The sequence below is a fragment of the Myxine glutinosa genome, chromosome 10, assembly GCF_964187855.1.
Source record: "Myxine glutinosa chromosome 10, kmMyxGlut1.1, whole genome shotgun sequence".
Taxonomy (NCBI): Eukaryota; Metazoa; Chordata; class Myxini; order Myxiniformes; family Myxinidae; genus Myxine; species Myxine glutinosa.
Genome location: NC_136270.1, coordinates 115,343,349 through 115,364,296, shown reverse-complemented (window position 1 = coordinate 115,364,296; position 20,948 = coordinate 115,343,349). Strand labels below are relative to the sequence as shown.

Genomic DNA, 20,948 nt, shown 5'->3' with positions numbered 1-20,948 from the left:
CCGGAAGTGTACAAATTTGGTAGTATGGCCTCTTCTTCTTCCTGATCGGCATCACACTTAACTCAGAAACGTGAGCCACATTCACTCAGAAACGTGAGCCACATTCACTCAAAAACGTGAACCACATTCACTCAAAAACGTCAGCCACCCTTCCTCTCCTGCCTCCACCCTCCCCTTCTCTTCCCTCCCCACCCCTTCCCTCCCCTCCCCCTCCCCCCTCTCCACACCCTTCCCTCCTCCTTCCACCCTCCACTTCCCCCCTCCCCTCCCCTTCCCATTCTCCCCTTTCCCCCCCTTCCCTCCCCTTTAAGATATAAATTCTCTGTAAAAGAGCTTCCACTTCTGACTGCTCACCTTCCCCCTCTCCCCACCGTTCCCCCCTCCTTCCCCCTCCTTCCCTCCTCCCCTTCTCCCCCTCCCCTCCCCTCACCCTATGTCAAAAGTTCTGTCAAAGTCAAAGTCAAAGTCAAAGTGGGTCCAGGTTTTCCCCCCCAAAATATATATTTGCTTTTTCCTCTGAAACTACACACACGATTTCGATGAAACTTGACCACAACCTTCACCATCCGTGATGTACCAATGTTTGTTCAAGGCATTAGAAAAATTGGGGTCTTAGGAGGTATGTGGGGTTGAGGGGGAAGAGGGGTTGCCCCCCAAAATATGGATTTCTTTCTTTGTTTGTTTAAAATCTTATGATTATGTTAGTATGATTCTACATGCTGCCTTGTCTTCTAGCAACCACTGAAATTGGTTTGAAATACCCTTAGTGAGTTCAGTATACTGTTTATTCTACCAGGTAAGTGCCAGGGGTATTGCCCCTATGTTTTATATTATATATTTATTTATTTATATATATATATATATATATATATATATATATATATATATATATATATATATATATATACAATGAAATATCTATCAACATCCACAGTAGTCGACGGCTATGCATCGATATATTTCTGAACAATATCCCACTTTGGATAAATAAATCCATTGTGATGTGAACATGAGTTAACAATCATCACTTACAGTTTGCTTTGGATTTCCTTTGTGAGTGCTTCATGGCATCCAAGGTGATTGCTTTGCCAGAATTGCTGCAAGTCTTGTGCTGCCGTGTGGATATCCGACTTACATCGAGCTGTTACATTTCCCATACAGGTCATTTCCGCATTGAAACCTCAACAAACCTTATCGTGACTGACACAAACCCAGGGCTTCATTTCCTTGAACAGGAAACGTACTTGTCGACGAATGTTTGTGAGTGCAGAGCATTCCGAGTATAAGCGTAAATGTTTGTATAAACATAGGGGCAATACCCCTGGCGCTCACCTGGTAGGATAAACAGTATACTGAACTCACTAAGGGTATTTCAAACCAATTTCAGTGGTTGCTAGAAGACAAGGCAGCATGTAGAATCATACTAACATAATCATAAGATTTTAAACAAACAAAGAAAGAAATCCATATTTTGGGGGGCAATCCCTCCTCCCTCTGCCCCATATACCTCCTAAGACCCCAATTTTTCTAATGCCGTGAACAAACATTGGTACATCACGGGTGGTGAAGGTTGTGGTGAAGTTTCATCGAAATGGTGTTTGTAATTTCTGAGAAGAAAGCAAATACCTATTTTTGGGGGGCAACCCCCTCGTAGACCTCCAATGGGGCAGATTTTTTTTAATGCCATGAACAAACTTTGGTACAGCATGGGCGGTGAAGGTTGTGGTCAAGTTTAATCAAAATAGTGTGTGTAGTTTTAGAAAAGAAAGCAAATACCTATTTTGGGGGGTCAAACCTGGACCCACGTAGCCCCCATTCGATGGACAACGCGCCATCGCATTAAACTGTTGTTTCTGGTTCTGTACTGATCTATGTTGATAAAATAGGAGAATATCCTTGTTCTTTTTCTTCTTCCCTCCCACTTTTCATTTGCCTTCCTCCCTCTCCCCCTTCCTTCTCTTTAAGTTTTTTAATTTTCGCAATACCGAGGCCCATGAAAGAGCAAGTGACGAAGTATGAATTGAAGGTATGCGTGGCAGCGGGGCAACTCTTGGACTTCGTTCGGGAAGGAACAAACAGGAAAAAGAGGAGACAGAGTATGTCAGATAAGGAAACACTGCAACTTCCAAGTAAGAGGGTTGGGTTCGGAGGGTTTAACCAGACAAGTTAACTATAGGTTGGCAACCATTGCGAAGCCTGATGGGGCTAATGGCCTCCCCTTGTGTTGAAGTTCCTCATAAGGGAACCCATTATTACGTCCGCCTCCGAAGTTGGATGGAGGTTATGTTTTAACCACTGTCTGTGAACAGGATATCTCAAAATGTTGTAGATTGATTCGGACGAAACTTGGTGGACAGGTTGCGTGTGTGACAAGGAAGAATTGATTCGATGTTGGTGAAGATTCGAATCCGGATCGAGATCAGAGAATTTTTATAAGTGATTCTTCACCATTGAGTGATCGGACTAAAACCGATATATTTATGATATCTCAAAATGTTGGGGATGACTTATGATAAAACTTCGCGGATGGGTTGTTTAGGCGAGAACAAGCCGATTCGATTTTGGTTCAAGTCTGAATCCATACCCGGCCTATCAGTGGGATATAGAAAACATCAACTGTTCAGGTTGGCGGAGGGATGCGCCAAACCGAGTACCGAGTACTGTTCCAGTTGTTTCTGGGTGAATTGAGTCTGTATCGGTGAGTTGGGTACACACTGTGCTGATCCTGAGTGATTTGCTTTGGATTTGTTGAAGTTTTCAGCGCATTTTTTTGACATGTTGGGAGCCCAGTTTGGGATGGTGTAGTTGTTCAACTGTTTATAAATCGTGGTTATATGGATTCATTTTCATATTCATATCCTTTATTGTGGTCCACGTAAAACATGGAAATTTTCCTTTCACTGGCAATTTGAAAGACAAAGAAAATCAAAGACAAAGAAAGATCAATTCGATGCAATTCAAAGAAAGGGGTTGGTGGTGAATCCCTCCCATTCCACACTCGCATTAAACATGTGAATTGAATTTGGTGCAAAAGAATGTCTGTTCACGATTAAAGCAAAAAACAACGGTGACGTGGGAGTGATGGGTCTTCCATTATTCAGTGGACCTTCAACACGCACGCTTGTCGTACAAGGTACAGATTGATGGGAAGATCTGTTCGTATCACACGCTGGGAAATCTTCATTCGTCTCTCCAGTTTATTCACATTTTCTTTCGACAAATTACCAAATGTACAAATTAAGTTGAACTAAAGAATACTTTTTTTTAGCAAGAACTGATAAAAAAAAGAATCAAAATGCTATTCTCGACAAGAAACGCTTTTAGTTTCCTTAAAAAGTACTACCTTTGGTGTGCTTTACCAGCCGACACTTGGGAATTCGACCAACACTTGGGACTTCTACCAACACTTGGGAATTCCACCAATACTTGGGAATTCTGTCAACACATGGGAATCCGAGCAACATTTGAGAATTCGGCCAACATTTGGGAATTCGGCCAGCACTTGGGAATTCTGTCAACACATGGGAATTCCACCAACACTTGGGAATTCGGCCAACACTTGGGAATCCGAGCAACATTTGAGAATTCGGCCAACATTTGGGAATTCGGCCAACACTTGGGAATTCTGTCAACACATGGGAATTCAGCGAACACTTGGGGATTCTATCAACACATGGGAATTCCACCAATACTTGGGAATTCTGTCAACGCATGGGAATCCGAGCAACATTTGAGAATTCGGCCAACATTTGAGAATTCTGCCAACACTTGGGAATTCTGTCAACACATGGGAATTCAGCGAACACTTGGGAATTCTATCAACACATGGGAATTCCACCAATACTTGGGAATTCTGTCAACACATGGGAATCCGAGCAACATTTGAGAATTCGGCCAACATTTGGGAATTCGGCCAGCACTTGGGAATTCTGTCAACACATGGGAATTCCACCAACACTTGGGAATTCGGCCAACACTTGGGAATCCGAGCAACATTTGAGAATTCGGCCAACATTTGGGAATTCGGCCAACACTTGGGAATTCTGTCAACACATGGGAATTCAGCGAACACTTGGGGATTCTATCAACACATGGGAATTCCACCAATACTTGGGAATTCTGTCAACGCATGGGAATCCGAGCAACATTTGAGAATTCGGCCAACATTTGAGAATTCTGCCAACACTTGGGAATTCTGTCAACACATGGGAATTCAGCGAACACTTGGGAATTCTATCAACACATGGGAATTCCACCAATACTTGGGAATTCTGTCAACACATGGAAATCCGAGCAACGAGAATTCGGCCAACATTTGGGAATTCGGCCAACACTTGGGAAGTCTGTCAACACATGGGAATTCCACCAACACTTGGGAATTCGGCCAACACTTGGGAATCCGAGCAACATTTAAGAATTTGGCCAACACCTGGGAATTCTGTCAACACATGGGAATTCCACCACTCTTGGGAATTCAGCCAACACTTGGGAATTCAGCCAACACTTGGGAATTCTGTCAACACATGGGAATTCGGCCAACACTTGGGAATTCGGCCAACACTTGGGATCGGCCGTCTGTCCGTCCGTTCGAAGTTACCGCAAAAACGGCTGAACCGATCGCAACGATATTTTGGGTGGGTAATCCTGGGATCTCCTGGAGTAAAATAGGCTATATTGTTTTTCCAATTTCAGCTTTGGCCTCCAGCATTTTCAGATTTGGACTCCCGCATAATGTTATTTTCCTGGGTGCCGCACAAACGGCTGCACCCATTGCTGCACAGCTGCACCGATCGCTGCACAGCTGCACCGATTGGATTCGGTGACCTCGGTAAACCAAGTTTATTTTGTGATTAATTTGTGATTGGAGTTATGTTTGGAATGAAAAAAGTGATATTGAGTTCAAGTGAATGACGACATGCCGTGATGGTTTCTAAACGTGGACTTCGCGGATCGCCATATGCAGATTCGCCACGGACCCACGATCGATGTTTCTATACGTGAAAGTACACGTTTGTTTGCGAACGGGTACGTTTTTCATGGAAGTCCTTCACGAACTTGCTGTCCATGTCTGATGTGCGACCGAAGGTGCTACAGGAATGTGGAATTTATTGGTTTCATGCTTTGGCATTCGCCATATCTGCATTGCCTGTTTGCTTCTGGCCTCCCACCCATGCGTAGCACGGGTATCTCCCTAGTATTTGATAATACTACAATTAGGACTTGAGCTGTAGCAGTCACCTGTACACCTGTATACAAGGTAAACAAAATGGGGGAGACAACAGAACCTTGTGGTGCCCCTAGACTCAAAATTCTGACACGTGATACCATATTATGCTATTTCACCCATTATGGTCTATCTGTAAGGAAGTTGCGAATTAATCTTGATAGCTTAGGTGTAACATCTAATTTCGGTATTTTGTCAATTAATATGTGTGGTACGATGGTATTGAAGGCACTCGAGAAATCAATAAATAAATTTCCAATTTTGAGGAATAACACCATTGTATAACATTGATTGATTGGTATATAATTGTGAACACTGGTCCAAGTTGTTGACTACCTGAACAGTTTCTGAACTTTATTAGAAATACCATCTGGGCCAGTGGCCTTGTTCACTTTAGTCTTTGTAAATTAATTACGAACCTCATTCACATTCATTGCCACACTCGTGTCTGAGTCAAGCATTTTATCCTTTAACAAGTCCACAGCAGGATCATTCTCAACCTTGAAATCATTAAAATCAAATGTACAATAAAAATCATTCAAATTATCAACAAAGTCTTCAGCACAGTCTGCTAGCCTCATCGACATCATGAACATCAAATCTACAATAAACATAGGAGCAAAACCCCTGGTGCTCACCTGGTAGAATAAACAGTATACTGCACTGACTGAAGGTATTTTAAACTAATTTCAGTGGTTGCTACAAGATAGGGCAGCATGTGGAATCATACTAACATCATCATAAGACTTTAAATAAATAAACAAAAAAATACACATTTTGGGGGGCAAACCACCCCTCCCCCAACCCCATATACCTCCCAAGACCCCAATTTTTCTAATTCCTTGAACAAATATTGGTACATCATGGGTGGTTAAGGTTGTGCTGATGTTTCATCGAAATTGCGTGTGTAGTTTCTGAGAAGAAAGCAAATACCTATTTTGGGGGGCAACCCACACACTCCCACCCCAACCCCCGGAGACCCCTAAAGTGGCAGCTTGCCTCATCGATGTGCTTTTATATATATATATTTTTTTCCTTTTTTTTTGTATACTGAATCGAGGCTCGTGAAAGAGCTAACATTTATTTCACAAACAAATCAACCAAACAAACAAAATATACAAAAAGAGGGAGCGGAAGACAAGATGGGGAGAGAAGGGGAAGCACACAACCACAACATTTGAGAGCAGGGAGAAGTGTGGGAGGGAGAGGGCTTGGGGGCAGGAGGCGTGGGAAGGGGAGGGGGGGGGTGGAGAGGTATAAAACACAAGGGGACCGAAATTAGCGGGGGTAGAAAAGATCAAGGTTTTGGATGGGGGAGGATAAGAGATGGTGGTGAACAGCTGTTTTAAAGACCTGGAGGGTGGAGTGGGATTGAAGAGAGTGAGGGAGTTTGTTCCAGAGGTGGGAGAAAAGAGGAATGAAGGAGTGAAGGTGAGCAGAAAGTCTTGATTTTGGCAGTTTAACCATAAGAGGGTTGCAGGCAGATCTTGTGCGACCTGTAGGAATATTTGGGGTACAGAGCCCAGAGAGGGCTGGGGGGGGGCAAGGCCAGTGATTGTTTCCATAGCAGAATTACATTACGTGTATCGTTGAAGTAAACAAGAGGTTGCATTTGTGGTATGGTTTGGGCTGCTATGGAAAGGTTGTCTGTGTAGAGGAGGATTTTACACTTGGGTTGGGGGTTATGGGAATATGGGATGTCATGGGGGAGAATGTTAAAAAGTGCTGCGGAGAGAACGGCTCCCTGTGGGATCCTGGTTTGGATAGTTTGTTATGATGAATAGGTGTTGTTGAGTGTAACACGTGCTGGTCTGCCAGAAAGATAGTTTGAGGTCCAAAGTTTGTTGTAAGAATATTTTGTACGACTGTGTTCCTGTGTTATGGCACCACCCATTCTCTCCGCTTTCTACCTCTTTTCGATAGATAATGGCAGGGATGTCTAATATGTCCATTGGTACTACCTGGCACATCATCAGCAATACTTTTTAAAAGCTATTGTGGGATCTCCAACATCATTTCCTCTGTTACTGACAAAATTAGTAGTTAAGAGCAACCCCTCTGCTAGTGGGGAGGGTGACTGTGACACCTTGCCACGACCAAAAACAACACCTGCAGGGAGCCGACGGCCATTCAGTAAGGAGATGGTGTCTCCTAAATAAAACACTCCATCCGGTTTGGACCGGTTCAAGTCATACAAAATACTTTTAAAATGGTACGTGCTGCTTCCTTGCTTGAAAAGGATAGAGCACGGACAATCCCCTTCAGTTGGCAGGAGGAGGAAATTCCTTTTGAGGAAATGCCCCGCTGAGTACGGTGAGAAAAGTGGCGCCATTGTTATGACGTCGCTGGTACCCAGGGTATCCCGGGAAGTGACGGAAGTGACGACACTTCCCCCAAGCTCAGTGGCTTTGTTAAGTGTTTGTTTCGTCAGTACGGTGTGTGTGTGTGTGTGTGTGTGTGTGTGTGTGTGTGTGTGTGTGTGTGTGTGTGTGTGTGTGTGTGTGTGTGTGTGAGCTCTATTACGAGCCTTAACCTAAGTATAAAAAAGAGTGATGACATTAAAAAAAAAAAAAAAACACCAAAACATTTCTCATTAGGCATAGTGCATTTACTCATTGTTGTTAAAGTGGTACACGTGTGTTCAAAGGTCTAAAAAGCGGTACAGGTAAGCACACTTTCATGCATAGTAATGATTTACAACAGCAGCACCTGGTTTCAACAGAGGAATGATGTCCCAAAGCAAAACCCGAGAGCTTCATCGTACGATGTAGAAGCTCAAAATTGTCCACCGACTGTCTCAATCAAAGATGGCGATGCTGTGCGACCTATTCTTCATGACCTCACAACACCCTGCTTGGGCACCTCCCTCCACCCAAACATTTCCCTCTATAAATCTACAGGAAATTTACACAAACTATTATCTGCAAAGAGCATCAGAAGTATACAGCATGGGCCTACTGGATCTTAAAGTGCCAAATAATTTTAGCATTAGTCTCCAATTACCAATCATATACCTTTAGTTATTGGAAAGCATATTAAGGTAAGAAGCAATCACAAAAATATACAATGGAGTTATTACAGCTTTTATTTTCACATCTTGTTGTGCTTCAACCAATTATTTGGCAGTGTTACCTAGTACCGTTAAAAATAGGTGAACGTTGCAGGTTGAGGCAGTGTCATGGCCAACCATTTGCATCTGATATTTCTGCACTTCAGCAGGACTGGTGGTCACATCACCTCTTCCTGAGGCACGGGCGTATGCTGTCGCTGCCATGGTCGGCATAGCTTCCCCAAGCAGTTGCAAATTGCATTGCATGCCAGCTTGCCTTGCAGCCAGAAGTCTTTGCGGAAGTAGCAGTAGGTAGTTGGTGTCACAATCGCAGTGAAGAGACCAAGCGAGAGCGTAACCGCTCGCAGCAGTCTACTTGTCCGCGGGTCTGGCCAAGGGTGATTCAAATGAACCATACTTAGTGCGTAGTGAGGCATCCAGAAAACAAAATGGCTGCCAGCTGTAGCCAACAGGAGACAGAAAACCGATAATGATGGCCGACCAATGAAGCTCATTAATGGCCCACGACGACTTTGACTGATGTAGTAAAGGGAGATCGTCACACCGACCAGTGGTACGAGGTAGGCGGTGATGAAGATCATTACATCGTTTAGCTGTTTTACGCGGAGAGTGGAGCAATTGAGATGATTCCAGCAGCCAAAAATGAGGATTGCTGGAAAACTAGCTAGAAGGGAGCCTCCCCAGATGAAGGCACATATGTGTGGCGTATGTTGTCTTCCAACAAGAATGGGCCTGGATTCTATCGGCAGCGAAGCCTCAATATAAAAGTCAAAACACATCAGGCACAGCGAGTACGATGCTGCGAGTGAGGCCGTGTGATAGGTGGCATAAGCAGTGGCACAGCTGTAGTTCGGAGTGGTGGGCAGGTGCATGGCCAATGCTGAATGACCCGACAATGAGTCCGTTATCCCCAGCATGTAAATAAATGCCACCAATATAATGAGACAATTGGCAAAACACAAGCTCATGGAGTAGGAGTCAATTGTTTGTAGCATTCCATTCCGAACAAAATTTACAACGATGATGTAAATGTTGAGCATGAGACCAAATGGCATGAGAAGCGTAAGAACAAAGGCGAACGTGATTGTCAAAAAAATCTCATCACTTGTGGCTCCACATGTTCCCCTGAGACCTTGCAAAAGACTGAAGTCGGAGTCCGTGCAAGTTCTTTGAGGCAAACCTGCTGAAACCAACTCACCACAGTGCCACATGCTAGGGAACTTTTTCACTCAAGACTTCTTGATTAGACTTTGATGGAAATTCAGGTGTTATCGAGAGAGGATAGAGTTTCCAGTCTTTTGTTTTTGACATCAGGAACACCTATTGGATTGAATAAAATAAAAACAGACAAAAGTTAATTGCACATCCTAAAGAAAAAAAATCAAGCTCTAAATAAATACAAGCAGACAGACATGCGTACGGAATTCTGTATACTTGAAATTATTTATCCAACTAGATGGTATTCATTGAATACTAACCCTGCGCAGTCAACTTGGTGCGAGCCAAGTCTTCTGTTTTTGAACGTTATTTTCATCCAATATGTCTGCCAGACCACTTGAGCGATGGCATCATAAATTTATATTCTCTAATATAATTGTTGCATAGATCATGCGCAATAAATTTCAAACTGATCAGACTAAGCATTGTCTCTGTCCAAATATGACGTCATAATTACGGCACCAATAGCGTCATCGTTAATACGTATTCACCATGTGGATTTCTTTACAGTGAGCCATGTTTCAATTTTTTCCATGGAGCAGTTTCAGAGATATAGAGGTGTGATTTTTTTCAAAGAAGGCGCCTGTACCACGTGACCTATGCCGTCATCATTATCACTAAAATATTCTACAAGGAGAGGTGCTCCTATGGTGAAAATTTCGTGTCAATCGGACCAAGAATTGCAGAGAAAAAAAATTCATACTGATCGAATCAAGCGTTGTACTTGTCGAATTATGATGTCCTAATTAATGTACTGATGGCATCATTAACATTTCTTATTCCCATTAGGGAGTTCTTTACAATGAGCCTTGATTTTACTTTTTCCATGGAGCGGTTTCGGAGATATAGAGGTGAAACTTTTTTCGATTTTTCCAAGATGTTGCCTGTGCCACGTGACCTATGACGTGTTAATTATTTTAAAATATCTAGGAGTCACCGCTCTTATGGGACAAATTTTGTGTCCATCGGGCTACCAGTTGCAGAGGAATTTTTTTTTCATACTGATCAGATCAGGCGTTGTACTCGTCGAATTATGACGTTGTAATGAACGCACCGATGACATCATCATCAACATATCTTATTCCCCATGGGGAGTACTTGACAATGAGCCTTGTTTCAACTTTTTCATTGAGCAGTTTGGGAGATATAGAGGTGAAACGTTTTTCCAAGATGGCGTTCATACCACATGACCTATGACGTCATAAGTATGAATTGAAAAATTCTACAGGCTTTAGCGCTCATGTGGTAAAGTTTTATGTCAATCGGACCAACGGTTGCTGAGAAAATGAATTTTAACTAGAACCGCACTCTTCGACGTCACGACATCGAATGATATGCCTCTGCCCACATTATTAGATCATTATAATACTTGTATCAAGTTTGATAGTACTTGAATCTCAAGTTTATCCCTGGTGTTGGGCTGGCGGCTAGGGTGCCGGCTTAGGATCCAAGGATCCTGGGTTCGAATCTCGGTCGATCGCCGAATTAACGCCAGGGGGGTTGACTCAGCCTGTCATCCTTCCGAGGTCGGCTAATTGAGTACCAGTTCACTGGTAATTCCCTGTTTGTCGTTGAAGGCGGCAAAAAGGGTTGGCGTCAGGAAGGGCATCCGGCCGTAAAACATTGCTTCAAAAAGGGGACAAAAAAACAACAACAACCACGGTCCCCGAAAAGGCCAACCCCCGCTTTGCGGGGAAAAATGGCCTCTAAACGGTGGTTTTTATCAAGTTTGATATAAATCCATTCAGCTGTGCCCAAGTTAGCACATTTTTACCTGACATGACCTCTGACCTTTGACCTATTGACCCCAAAATTTAATCAGCTCATGTTTACATCATTATACATACCTGCACCAAGTTGTAATTTAAATCCCTTCAGCTGTTCACAAGTTGTCACATTTTTACCTGAAATGACCTCTGACCTTTGGCCTTTGACCTCGGGGCCCCCAAAATCTTATCAGTTAATCGTTACATCACTATATCTGTACCAAGTTTGAATTGGAGCCCTTTAGTTTAGCCATTCTCAAGTTATAGACCTAGTATAGACTTTGACCTTTAACCTTTGACCTCTTGAACCCAAAATATAATCAGTTAATGTTTACATCATTATACATTCCTGTACCAAGTTTGAATTAGATCACTTCATCCGTTCTCACGTTATAGACCTATTACAGACTTTGACCTTTGACCTTTGACATATGACCCCAAAATCGAATCGCTTAATCTTTACATCATTACACATACCTGTACCAAGTTTGAATTGATCACTTCAGCCGTTCTCAAGTTATAGAACTATTACAGACTTTAACTTTTGACCTCTTGAGGCCAAAATGTAATCGGTTCATCTTTACATCATTCTACATAAGTGTACCAAATGTGGTCAGAATCCCATCACTGGTTCACAATTTATCGCGGTAACAGTATTTTTACCTAACATGACCTCTGACCTTTGGCCTTTGACATCATGACCCCAAAATATAATCAGTTCATCTTTACATCATTATAATAGTTGCACCAAGTTTGACTATGATCTCCCTTTAGCCGTTCCCTAGTTATCGCGGTAACGAAAACCTTTCACGGACGACGGACAGCTGGACAGACAACCTGGGAACATAATGCTTCCGGCGACTTTGTCGGCGGAGGCATAAACATGCAGACACACACGCCACACGTACGGACGCACCCGAATGCCTAACCCGGCTTTTGCGCTTCGCGAGCACAGGGTAATAACCACCATCCTCAGCCCCTGGACCACACGTCCACACCTCCGCCTTCCCCTCTAAACCAGACTCGGTTGTGTAATAGTTGGACCGTCCGCTCCGAGTCTGGGAGGTCGGTGATTCAAACCCGGCCGTGTCATACCAAATACTTAAAAAATGGTACGTGCTGCTTCCTTGCTTGACACTTTAGCATTAAAGAGGATAAAACTTGGACAATCGCCATCGGTCGGCATCCATGGGGAGGAGAAAATTCCTCCGGAAGTGATACCCTGCTGAGTGCGGTGAGAAAAGCGGTTCCGGTTATTCCCCCAAGCTCAGTGGCTATGTTAAGTGTTTGTCTCATCAGTACATCCTTGTGTATGTGAGTGGCAGCTCCATTACGAGCCTTAGACTTTGTATTAAAAAAAGAAACCCAAGCCCGTTTTATGCCAAAATTTTGCGAATTTAGCAATTCTTGTCCGGCGATAAAAGCCTTCGAAAGAAATAAAAAGCAAGACAGGAACAATTAGAAAGTTCATGCCCTCTAAAATCTAGCCTGGAAAGGATTCCGAAACTCGATCGGTCAACTATACTCAGGAAATGGACCCTGATGAAACCTCATTGTTATGCCTCCACCGATGGAGTCGCCGGAGGCATTATGTTTACAGGTTGTCTGTCCGGCCATCCATCAATCCGTCCGTCCGTGATAGGTGTTCGTTACCGCTATAACTTGAGATCAGCTGAACGGATCTTAGTCAAACTTGGTGCAGGCATGTGTAATGACGCAAGGATGAACTGATTAGATTTTGGGGTCATGAGTTCAAAGGTCAGAGGTCATGTTAGGTAAAAATTCGGTTACTGCGATAACTTGTGAACCAGTGATGAGATTCTGACCAAAGTTGGTATAAGTATGTATTATGACGCAAAGATGAACGAATTTGATTTTGGGGCCAAGAAGTCAAAGGTCAAAGTCTGTAATGGGTCTATAACTGAAGAATGGCTAAAGGGATCAAATTCAAACCTGGTACAGGTATGTGTAACGATGTAAACATAAACTTAGATTTTGTGGTCAAGAGGTCAAGGTCAAATGTAAGACGCCAGGTAAAAATGTGATAACTTGAGAACAGCTGAAGGGATTTAAATCAAACTTGTAACAAGTATGTATAATGATGTAAGCATGAACTGATTCGATTTTGGAGTCAAGAGGTCAAAGGTCAGAGGTCATGTTAAGTAAAAGGTGTGTTGCTGCACCAACTTGTAAACCAGTGATGAGATTTTGAACAAATTTGGTATGAGCATATATGACGCAAAGATGAACTGATGGGATTATGGCATCAATAGGTCAAAGATCAGAGGTCATGACAGGTAAAAATGTGATAACTTGAGAACAGCTGAATGGATTTAAATCAAACTTGGTATAAGTATGTATAATGATGTAATAACGTGGGCGAAGGCATATCGGTTTACGTCGTGACGTCGTGACGTCGAAGAGTGTCGTTCTTGCTTTACTTTGAGAGAAGTCCCCTTAAACATACATTTCAAACTTTCGTCTATCTTTTGGTACAGTATTGCTAAAACCTTTACTGCCAGGATGCTGAAAGTTGTTACCAAGACTAAGAGATAATAAACCACCCTGAATTATCAGATGCTCGGAAGAGAAAGCTCAAAGGTATCAAATTGATCATCACATCCATTTGCTACATCCTCAAAGTAAAATGTTTTCAGTGCCATGGGGAGTATTTACTTCTATGGTAATTACATCCACCTGAAGGATGGAATTAGGTGTTGGGAGCGATGGATATATGGAGAAAGCCTCATTGACCATTATATTCAGGGTGGGGCACAAAAATGTGACTGTAAGTGATGTAAATATACGGTAAGGTTGAAAAAAAAAATTCAATCGAAATGCATAAATTTTGCCCTCGTTATATTTTCAGAAGAAAAATGGTGTTTTCGTCTATATTTGTGGTTTTTATTATATTTTTTTGTGACCTCCAGTCCCTAGACATTGCATACATGCTTTTGCAAGTAACACAATTATGTCAACATATAAATAGTTAATAGCAGGAAATGCCTGAAACTACTAATGAGGATTCATTTGATTTAATCTGCAATTCATTACCCCATTTACTTTCCTTGTGCTTTTTTGTGGGAAATGGTCAAGTATCTGTTTCGTATTGTGGGAAATGGTCAAGTATCTATTTCGTATTGTGGGAAATGGTCAAGTATCTATTTCGTATTGTGGGAAATGGTCAAGTATCTATTTCGTATTGTGGGAAATGGTCAAGTATCTATTTCGTATTGTGGGAAATGGTCAAGTATCTATTTCGTATTGTGGGAAATGGTCAAGTATCTATTTTGTATTGTGGGAAATGGTCAAGTATCTATTTTGTATTGTGGGAAATGGTCAAGTATCTATTTCGTATTGTGGGAAATGGTCAAGTATCTATTTCGTATTGTGGGAAATGGTCAAGTATCTATTTCGTATTGTGGGAAATGGTCAAGTATCTATTTCGTATTGTGGGAAATGGTCAAGTATCTATTTCGTATTGTGGGAAATGGTCAAGTATCTATTTCGTATTGTGGGAAATGGTCAAGTATCTATTTCGTATTGTGGGAAATGGTCAAGTATCTATTTCGTATTGTGGGAAATGGTCAAGTATCTATTTCGTATTGTGGGAAATGGTCAAGTATCTATTTCATATTGTGGGAAATGGTCAAGTATCTATTTCGTATTGTGGGAAATGGTCAAGTATCTATTTCGTATTGTGGGAAATGGTCAAGTATCTATTTCGTATTGTGGGAAATGGTCAAGTATCTATTTCGTATTGTGGGAAATGGTCAAGTATCTATTTCGTATTGTGGGAAATGGTCAAGTATCTTTTTCGTATTGTGGGAAATGGTCAAGTATCTATTTCGTTTTGTGGGAAATGGTCAAGTATCTATTTCGTATTGTGGGAAATGGTGAAGTATCTATTTCGTATTGTGGGAAATGGTCAAGTATCTATTTCGTTTTGTGGGAAATGGTCAAGTATCTATTTCGTATTGTGGGAAATGGTCAAGTATCTATTTCGTATTGTGGGAAATGGTCAAGTATCTATTTCGTATTGTGGGAAATGGTCAAGTATCTATTTCGTATTGTGGGAAATGGTCAAGTATCTATTTCGTTTTGTGGGAAATGGTCAAGTATCTATTTCGTATTGTGGGAAATGGTCAAGTATCTATTTCGTATTGTGGGAAATGGTCAAGTATCTATTTCGTATTGTGGGAAATGGTCAAGTATCTATTTCGTTTTGTGGGAAATGGTCAAGTATCTATTTCGTATTGTGGGAAATGGTCAAGTATCTATTTCGTATTGTGGGAAATGGTCAAGTATCTATTTCGTATTGTGGGAAATGGTCAAGTATTTATTTCCTATTGTGGGAAATGGTCAAGTATCTATTTCGTATTGTGGGCAATGGTCAAGTATCTATTTCGTATTGTGGGAAATGGTCAAGTATCTATTTCGTATTGTGGGAAATGGTCAAGTATCCATATCATATTGTGGGAAATGGTCAAGTATCTATTTCGTATTGTGGGAAATGGTCAAGTATCTATTTCGTATTGTGGGAAATGGTCAAGTATCTATTTCGTTTTGTGGGAAATGGTCAAGTATCTATTTCGTATTGTGGGAAATGGTCAAGTATCTATTTCGTATTGTGGGAAATGGTCAAGTATCTATTTCGTATTGTGGGAAATGGTCAAGTATCTATTTCGTATTGTGGGAAATGGTCAAGTATTTATTTCCTATTGTGGGAAATGGTCAAGTATCTATTTCGTATTGTGGGCAATGGTCAAGTATCTATTTCGTATTGTGGGAAATGGTCAAGTATCTATTTCGTATTGTGGGAAATGGTCAAGTATTTATTTCCTATTGTGGGAAATGGTCAAGTATCTATTTCGTATTGTGGGAAATGGTCAAGTATCTATTTCGTATTGTGGGAAATGGTCAAGTATCTATTTCGTATTGTGGGAAATGGTCAAGTATCTTTTTCGTATTGTGGGAAATGGTCAAGTATCTATTTCGTTTTGTGGGAAATGGTCAAGTATCTATTTCGTATTGTGGGAAATGGTCAAGTATCTATTTCGTATTGTGGGAAATGGTCAAGTATCTATTTCGTTTTGTGGGAAATGGTCAAGTATCTATTTCGTATTGTGGGAAATGGTCAAGTATCTATTTCGTATTGTGGGAAATGGTCAAGTATCTATTTCGTATTGTGGGAAATGGTCAAGTATCCATATCATATTGTGGGAAATGGTCAAGTATCTATTTCGTATTGTGGGAAATGGTCAAGTATCTATTTCGTATTGTGGGAAATGGTCAAGTATCTATTTCGTTTTGTGGGAAATGGTCAAGTATCTATTTCGTATTGTGGGAAATGGTCAAGTATCTATTTCGTATTGTGGGAAATGGTCAAGTATCTATTTCGTATTGTGGGAAATGGTCAAGTATCTATTTCGTATTGTGGGAAATGGTCAAGTATTTATTTCCTATTGTGGGAAATGGTCAAGTATCTATTTCGTATTGTGGGCAATGGTCAAGTATCTATTTCGTATTGTGGGAAATGGTCAAGTATCTATTTCGTATTGTGGGAAATGGTCAAGTATTTATTTCCTATTGTGGGAAATGGTCAAGTATCTATTTCGTATTGTGGGAAATGGTCAAGTATCTATTTCGTATTGTGGGAAATGGTCAAGTATCTATTTCGTATTGTGGGAAATGGTCAAGTATCTATTTCGTATTGTGGGAAATGGTCAAGTATCTATTTCGTTTTGTGGGAAATGGTCAAGTATCTATTTCGTATTGTGGGAAATGGTGAAGTATCTATTTCGTATTGTGGGAAATGGTCAAGTATCTATTTCGTTTTGTGGGAAATGGTCAAGTATCTATTTCGTATTGTGGGAAATGGTCAAGTATCTATTTCGTATTGTGGGAAATGGTCAAGTATCTATTTCGTATTGTGGGAAATGGTCAAGTATCCATATCATATTGTGGGAAATGGTCAAGTATCTATTTCGTATTGTGGGAAATGGTCAAGTATCTATTTCGTATTGTGGGAAATGGTCAAGTATCTATTTCGTTTTGTGGGAAATGGTCAAGTATCTATTTCGTATTGTGGGAAATGGTCAAGTATCTATTTCGTATTGTGGGAAATGGTCAAGTATCTATTTCGTATTGTGGGAAATGGTCAAGTATCTATTTCGTATTGTGGGAAATGGTCAAGTATTTATTTCCTATTGTGGGAAATGGTCAAGTATCTATTTCGTATTGTGGGCAATGGTCAAGTATCTATTTCGTATTGTGGGAAATGGTCAAGTATCTATTTCGTATTGTGGGAAATGGTCAAGTATTTATTTCCTATTGTGGGAAATGGTCAAGTATCTATTTCGTATTGTGGGAAATGGTCAAGTATCTATTTCGTATTGTGGGAAATGGTCAAGTATCTATTTCGTTTTGTGGGAAATGGTCAAGTAAGTGGTAGTGATGCTGAGATTGGTTAATGCATCTTTTGGTTTTTATCAGTTAATCACAATTATAATAAGTAGGGGGGTGAGGGGGGGGATGAATTCAATTTCCTGATCTTCATGATTCGTCAATGCATTGATGAAGAATAAAATACAATTGCCTGTGTTCAAAAATGGATTCAAATTGAACTGGTTTCAATTGACTTCTGGTTTGGGGTTTGTTGGGAAATTGACGTCAGATTGGCAGTTCCTCCCTCCAGCTCAACAAAGCCAAGTTTCCCAGACTAAGAACATTGTGTTTCACTGTTTTATTCTCATTCCTGTGTTGCAATGGTTGTTGTTTTTGTCCAATTTTCAGTGCCAAACTCTATCTTGTTGTGTTGAATGGTCAAGTTCGTGTCCCTGGTAAAATCCGGTCAACTACTGAAGGGCTGAGCTCGTCGGGTTGTTGCTTCTGCCTCCGTTTTTGATCGCACGTGCTTCGTTTTTGCTCATTTTATCCCAGGTTCTATATTGTCACTTGTGATCCCTCATCTTAATCCTTTCCCCCTCCTTGCTACAATTTTTTTTTACAAACAACAAAAAACTCTCCTTCACTCCAACCTCACTCCCCACTCTCCCAAATAAAAACCACCAACAACAGCACAAGAAAAATAAACAACTCGATCTCAAACCAAACTACAGTTACTCCTTACTTCGCTATCCCTTCCCCTATTGAATATACTCAAACTGAATCTTCACTGAATAAAAAGTCTCTTGAAAAGTTTTAGTAACATTTTTTTTAAACGTTTTAAAAGTATATTTTAAAATGCTTTACTCTCCTTATTACTCTGTTAGAAACAATCCATTCATTCATTCTTCTTCTTCTTCAGCAAAATATCTTCCTTTTCATTTTCAGAAGGTTTATTTCCGAAAACTCATCACTCCAACATGAATAGGTCATCCACTGTGATCTTGCACCTACAGCTCCCCTCCCGGCTTATCCCCAGCCCCCTCACCCACCCCCAGGCTTTTCTCCAAACCCACACTCTCCCAGCTTTGTCCCAGTCCTGCATCATCCCAGATTTGCCCCAGCTCCACACCCTCTCCTTGCTCCTTTCCACATTCCTGCACCCTGCCAGCAGCTACACATCCCCTGTCTCTAACTGTGTGGATCCAAAAAATCCGAGCCCTCTGCCCCAAACAGACAGACCAATTCCAATTCCCAATTGATGCTGCTGCCAAATAAACAGGACATCATCTGTTTAACAGAATCCTTCCCCCCACAGGACATCCCTGGCTCCATAGTCTCTCCCTGGCTACTGTCTCCTCTTGACCTGAGCCTTGTCCTGGCAGCACAGTTTCACTGTACATGAAGAACTCCATTCTCACTCACTATGCACTGCTCTTACACCTCCCAAACCACAGGAGTACTTTTGCAGCTTCACCTCCGCTCCCACCTCATGCTTGGCTGTGTGTTGTACCATCCTCCTAACAGTGACGACTCCATCTACATCTCTCTCTCCGACGACATGGATCAACTTTTAACCACTTATCTAGATAATTAATCTGTACCTGGATAATTGCTCAATTGTTTTCTTTGTGAGTTGTTACTGGAGAGACAGCGAGGTCTTCTCTCCACTCACTGGTACCAGGCTATGCTTTGCGGGCGGCCTATCATCGTTAACAATTGTGGTCTTTTATTGTCTCTTTGCTTTGGGGAATGAAGCAAAATGATCACGATATGTGTGTAGTTGGATATACACGGGTTTGTAAGTTATAAGGTTTTGAATCTGTTACGTTTCTCAGTTATGATGTAGAATGCATACTGCATAGCCCGACACGAATCATTAAATAAAGTCCGAAAACGTACCTTACTCGTTCCCAAGTCCACTTCTATGGCGCTCGGAGTTGGTAGATGTCCAAAGTGATATCGTGTCTGCAGAAAACCCTCCTCTAAATGCTCTTGCTTGGTTTGAAAGTGTCCGCACACTGATATTGCAGAGTTTTGAAGTCTGACACGAACGGTTGGTTATCTTACGACCCACTGAGTTTGTCTGTGGTTCAAGTCTGCCAAGCTGGAGATAAGACAGTCATGGTAATGCAATATTTCACAACTTCCCCTGCTTACTGGCCGGCTGGGAGGTTGAGAAACCAAGAAAAAAAGTGAGGACATATTACAATACCAGGAAAACCTTCCATAAACAAACAATTGGCTGAGTACGATGCAAATGTCGTTTTAAAATGATTGGCCACACGACTTTTAATAAATAAAAGATGATCAGTAAGTTGGTGATCTCACATACAAGCATGAAATATACAATGAGAATCAAAGTCCGAGGACTGTTTGTTTTCACTATTATTGTATTTATCTAATTTGGTACATTCTGACCTGTCCAGTACAATGCCTTTGAGAAAAGGTGGTCTTTCGGCAATGGTTTGCGTAATCCAAGCTGAACAATTTTTTAATTTGACCTGAATACCAGGATGACAGTTTGTCATAAAATCTGCTTTGTTTATTAACGAGCTGGAATCATGTGGTAAAAAATCACATGATAGAAAATAAAAGCATAAGGAAAACTTTTGTGCTTGCGCTGGTTGAAAGAGCTATATTGAGGTAGTATTATAATTTAACTCACGCAGGTTTGGATGAATTTGGAGTAATTTTTACGTAATAAATATAAATTTTCCATCACTGTGGATTAATTTGGAGCAACGTTTACATATTTATTGTCTCTGAGGAGTATTTCCGGGGATTGGGGGAGGGGAAGCGATGAGGGAGGATCAGACAGACAGCATCAGCCTATTAAATATACTGTATGGAATATTGTGGAATTCCAAAATCAGCATTTTTCTCAACAGCAATAGCAAAAGCTAATGAAAAAAAAAAATAATGAGCTATCTAAGCAACAATCTGTTGCCTTTTCCTCTGCCCAGTTTCAAATTTTGGTCCGATTGAAAAAATTACAATTTCCCGTAGATTTGGATTAATTTGTAGCAACCTTTTCTTAATAATTATAAATTTGCCATTGGTTGAAATTAATTTGAAACAACTTTGACGTACTTTATTGTCTCCGAGGACCGAGCAGCATTTCCGTGTTTTGGGGAAGGGGTGGCAGGGGACGGCAGGGGGTGGCAGGGACGGCAGGGGGTGACAGGGGACGGCAGGGGACGACGGGGGGGGGGGGGGGGGACCGACAGACAGCATTAATCTATTAAATATAAATGCACTGTATAGAGTATTGTGAAACTCC

The 20,948-nt window shown here is 41.3% G+C and overlaps 2 protein-coding genes across 4 annotated transcripts in view; one reads left to right on the top strand and one right to left on the bottom strand.

The window, feature by feature from the left end:
* The first annotated feature begins 2,008 nt into the window (after window positions 1-2,008).
* C1QTNF1 (C1q and TNF related 1) overlaps window positions 2,009-20,948 on the top strand; it is a 133,393-nt gene continuing 114,453 nt past the window's right edge. Inside the window, exon 1 of one of the 2 annotated variants that reach the window (XM_068126242.2) lies at window positions 2,009-2,026. The gene's annotated coding sequence lies outside the window, so the exon portion shown is untranslated. Of the gene's footprint in view, window positions 2,027-2,046; window positions 2,130-20,948 lie in introns of those variants that run through there. The other variant, XM_068126241.2, reaches the window with a different exon arrangement.
* LOC137433846 (G-protein coupled receptor 146) lies at window positions 7,811-19,773 on the bottom strand. Of its 2 annotated transcripts, none has more exons than XM_068126238.2 (2): window positions 19,568-19,773; window positions 7,811-9,614 (listed from the first exon to the last, which is right to left on the bottom strand). In XM_068126238.2, the coding sequence occupies exon 2, from the start codon at window positions 9,503-9,505 to the stop codon at window positions 8,453-8,455; it is 1,053 nt and encodes a 350-aa protein (XP_067982339.2). In that variant the 5' UTR covers window positions 9,506-9,614; window positions 19,568-19,773; the 3' UTR covers window positions 7,811-8,452. The 2 variants fall into 2 exon arrangements, with proteins under 2 accessions (XP_067982339.2, XP_078642145.1); XM_078786019.1 differs by having other exon boundaries at window positions 19,573-19,773.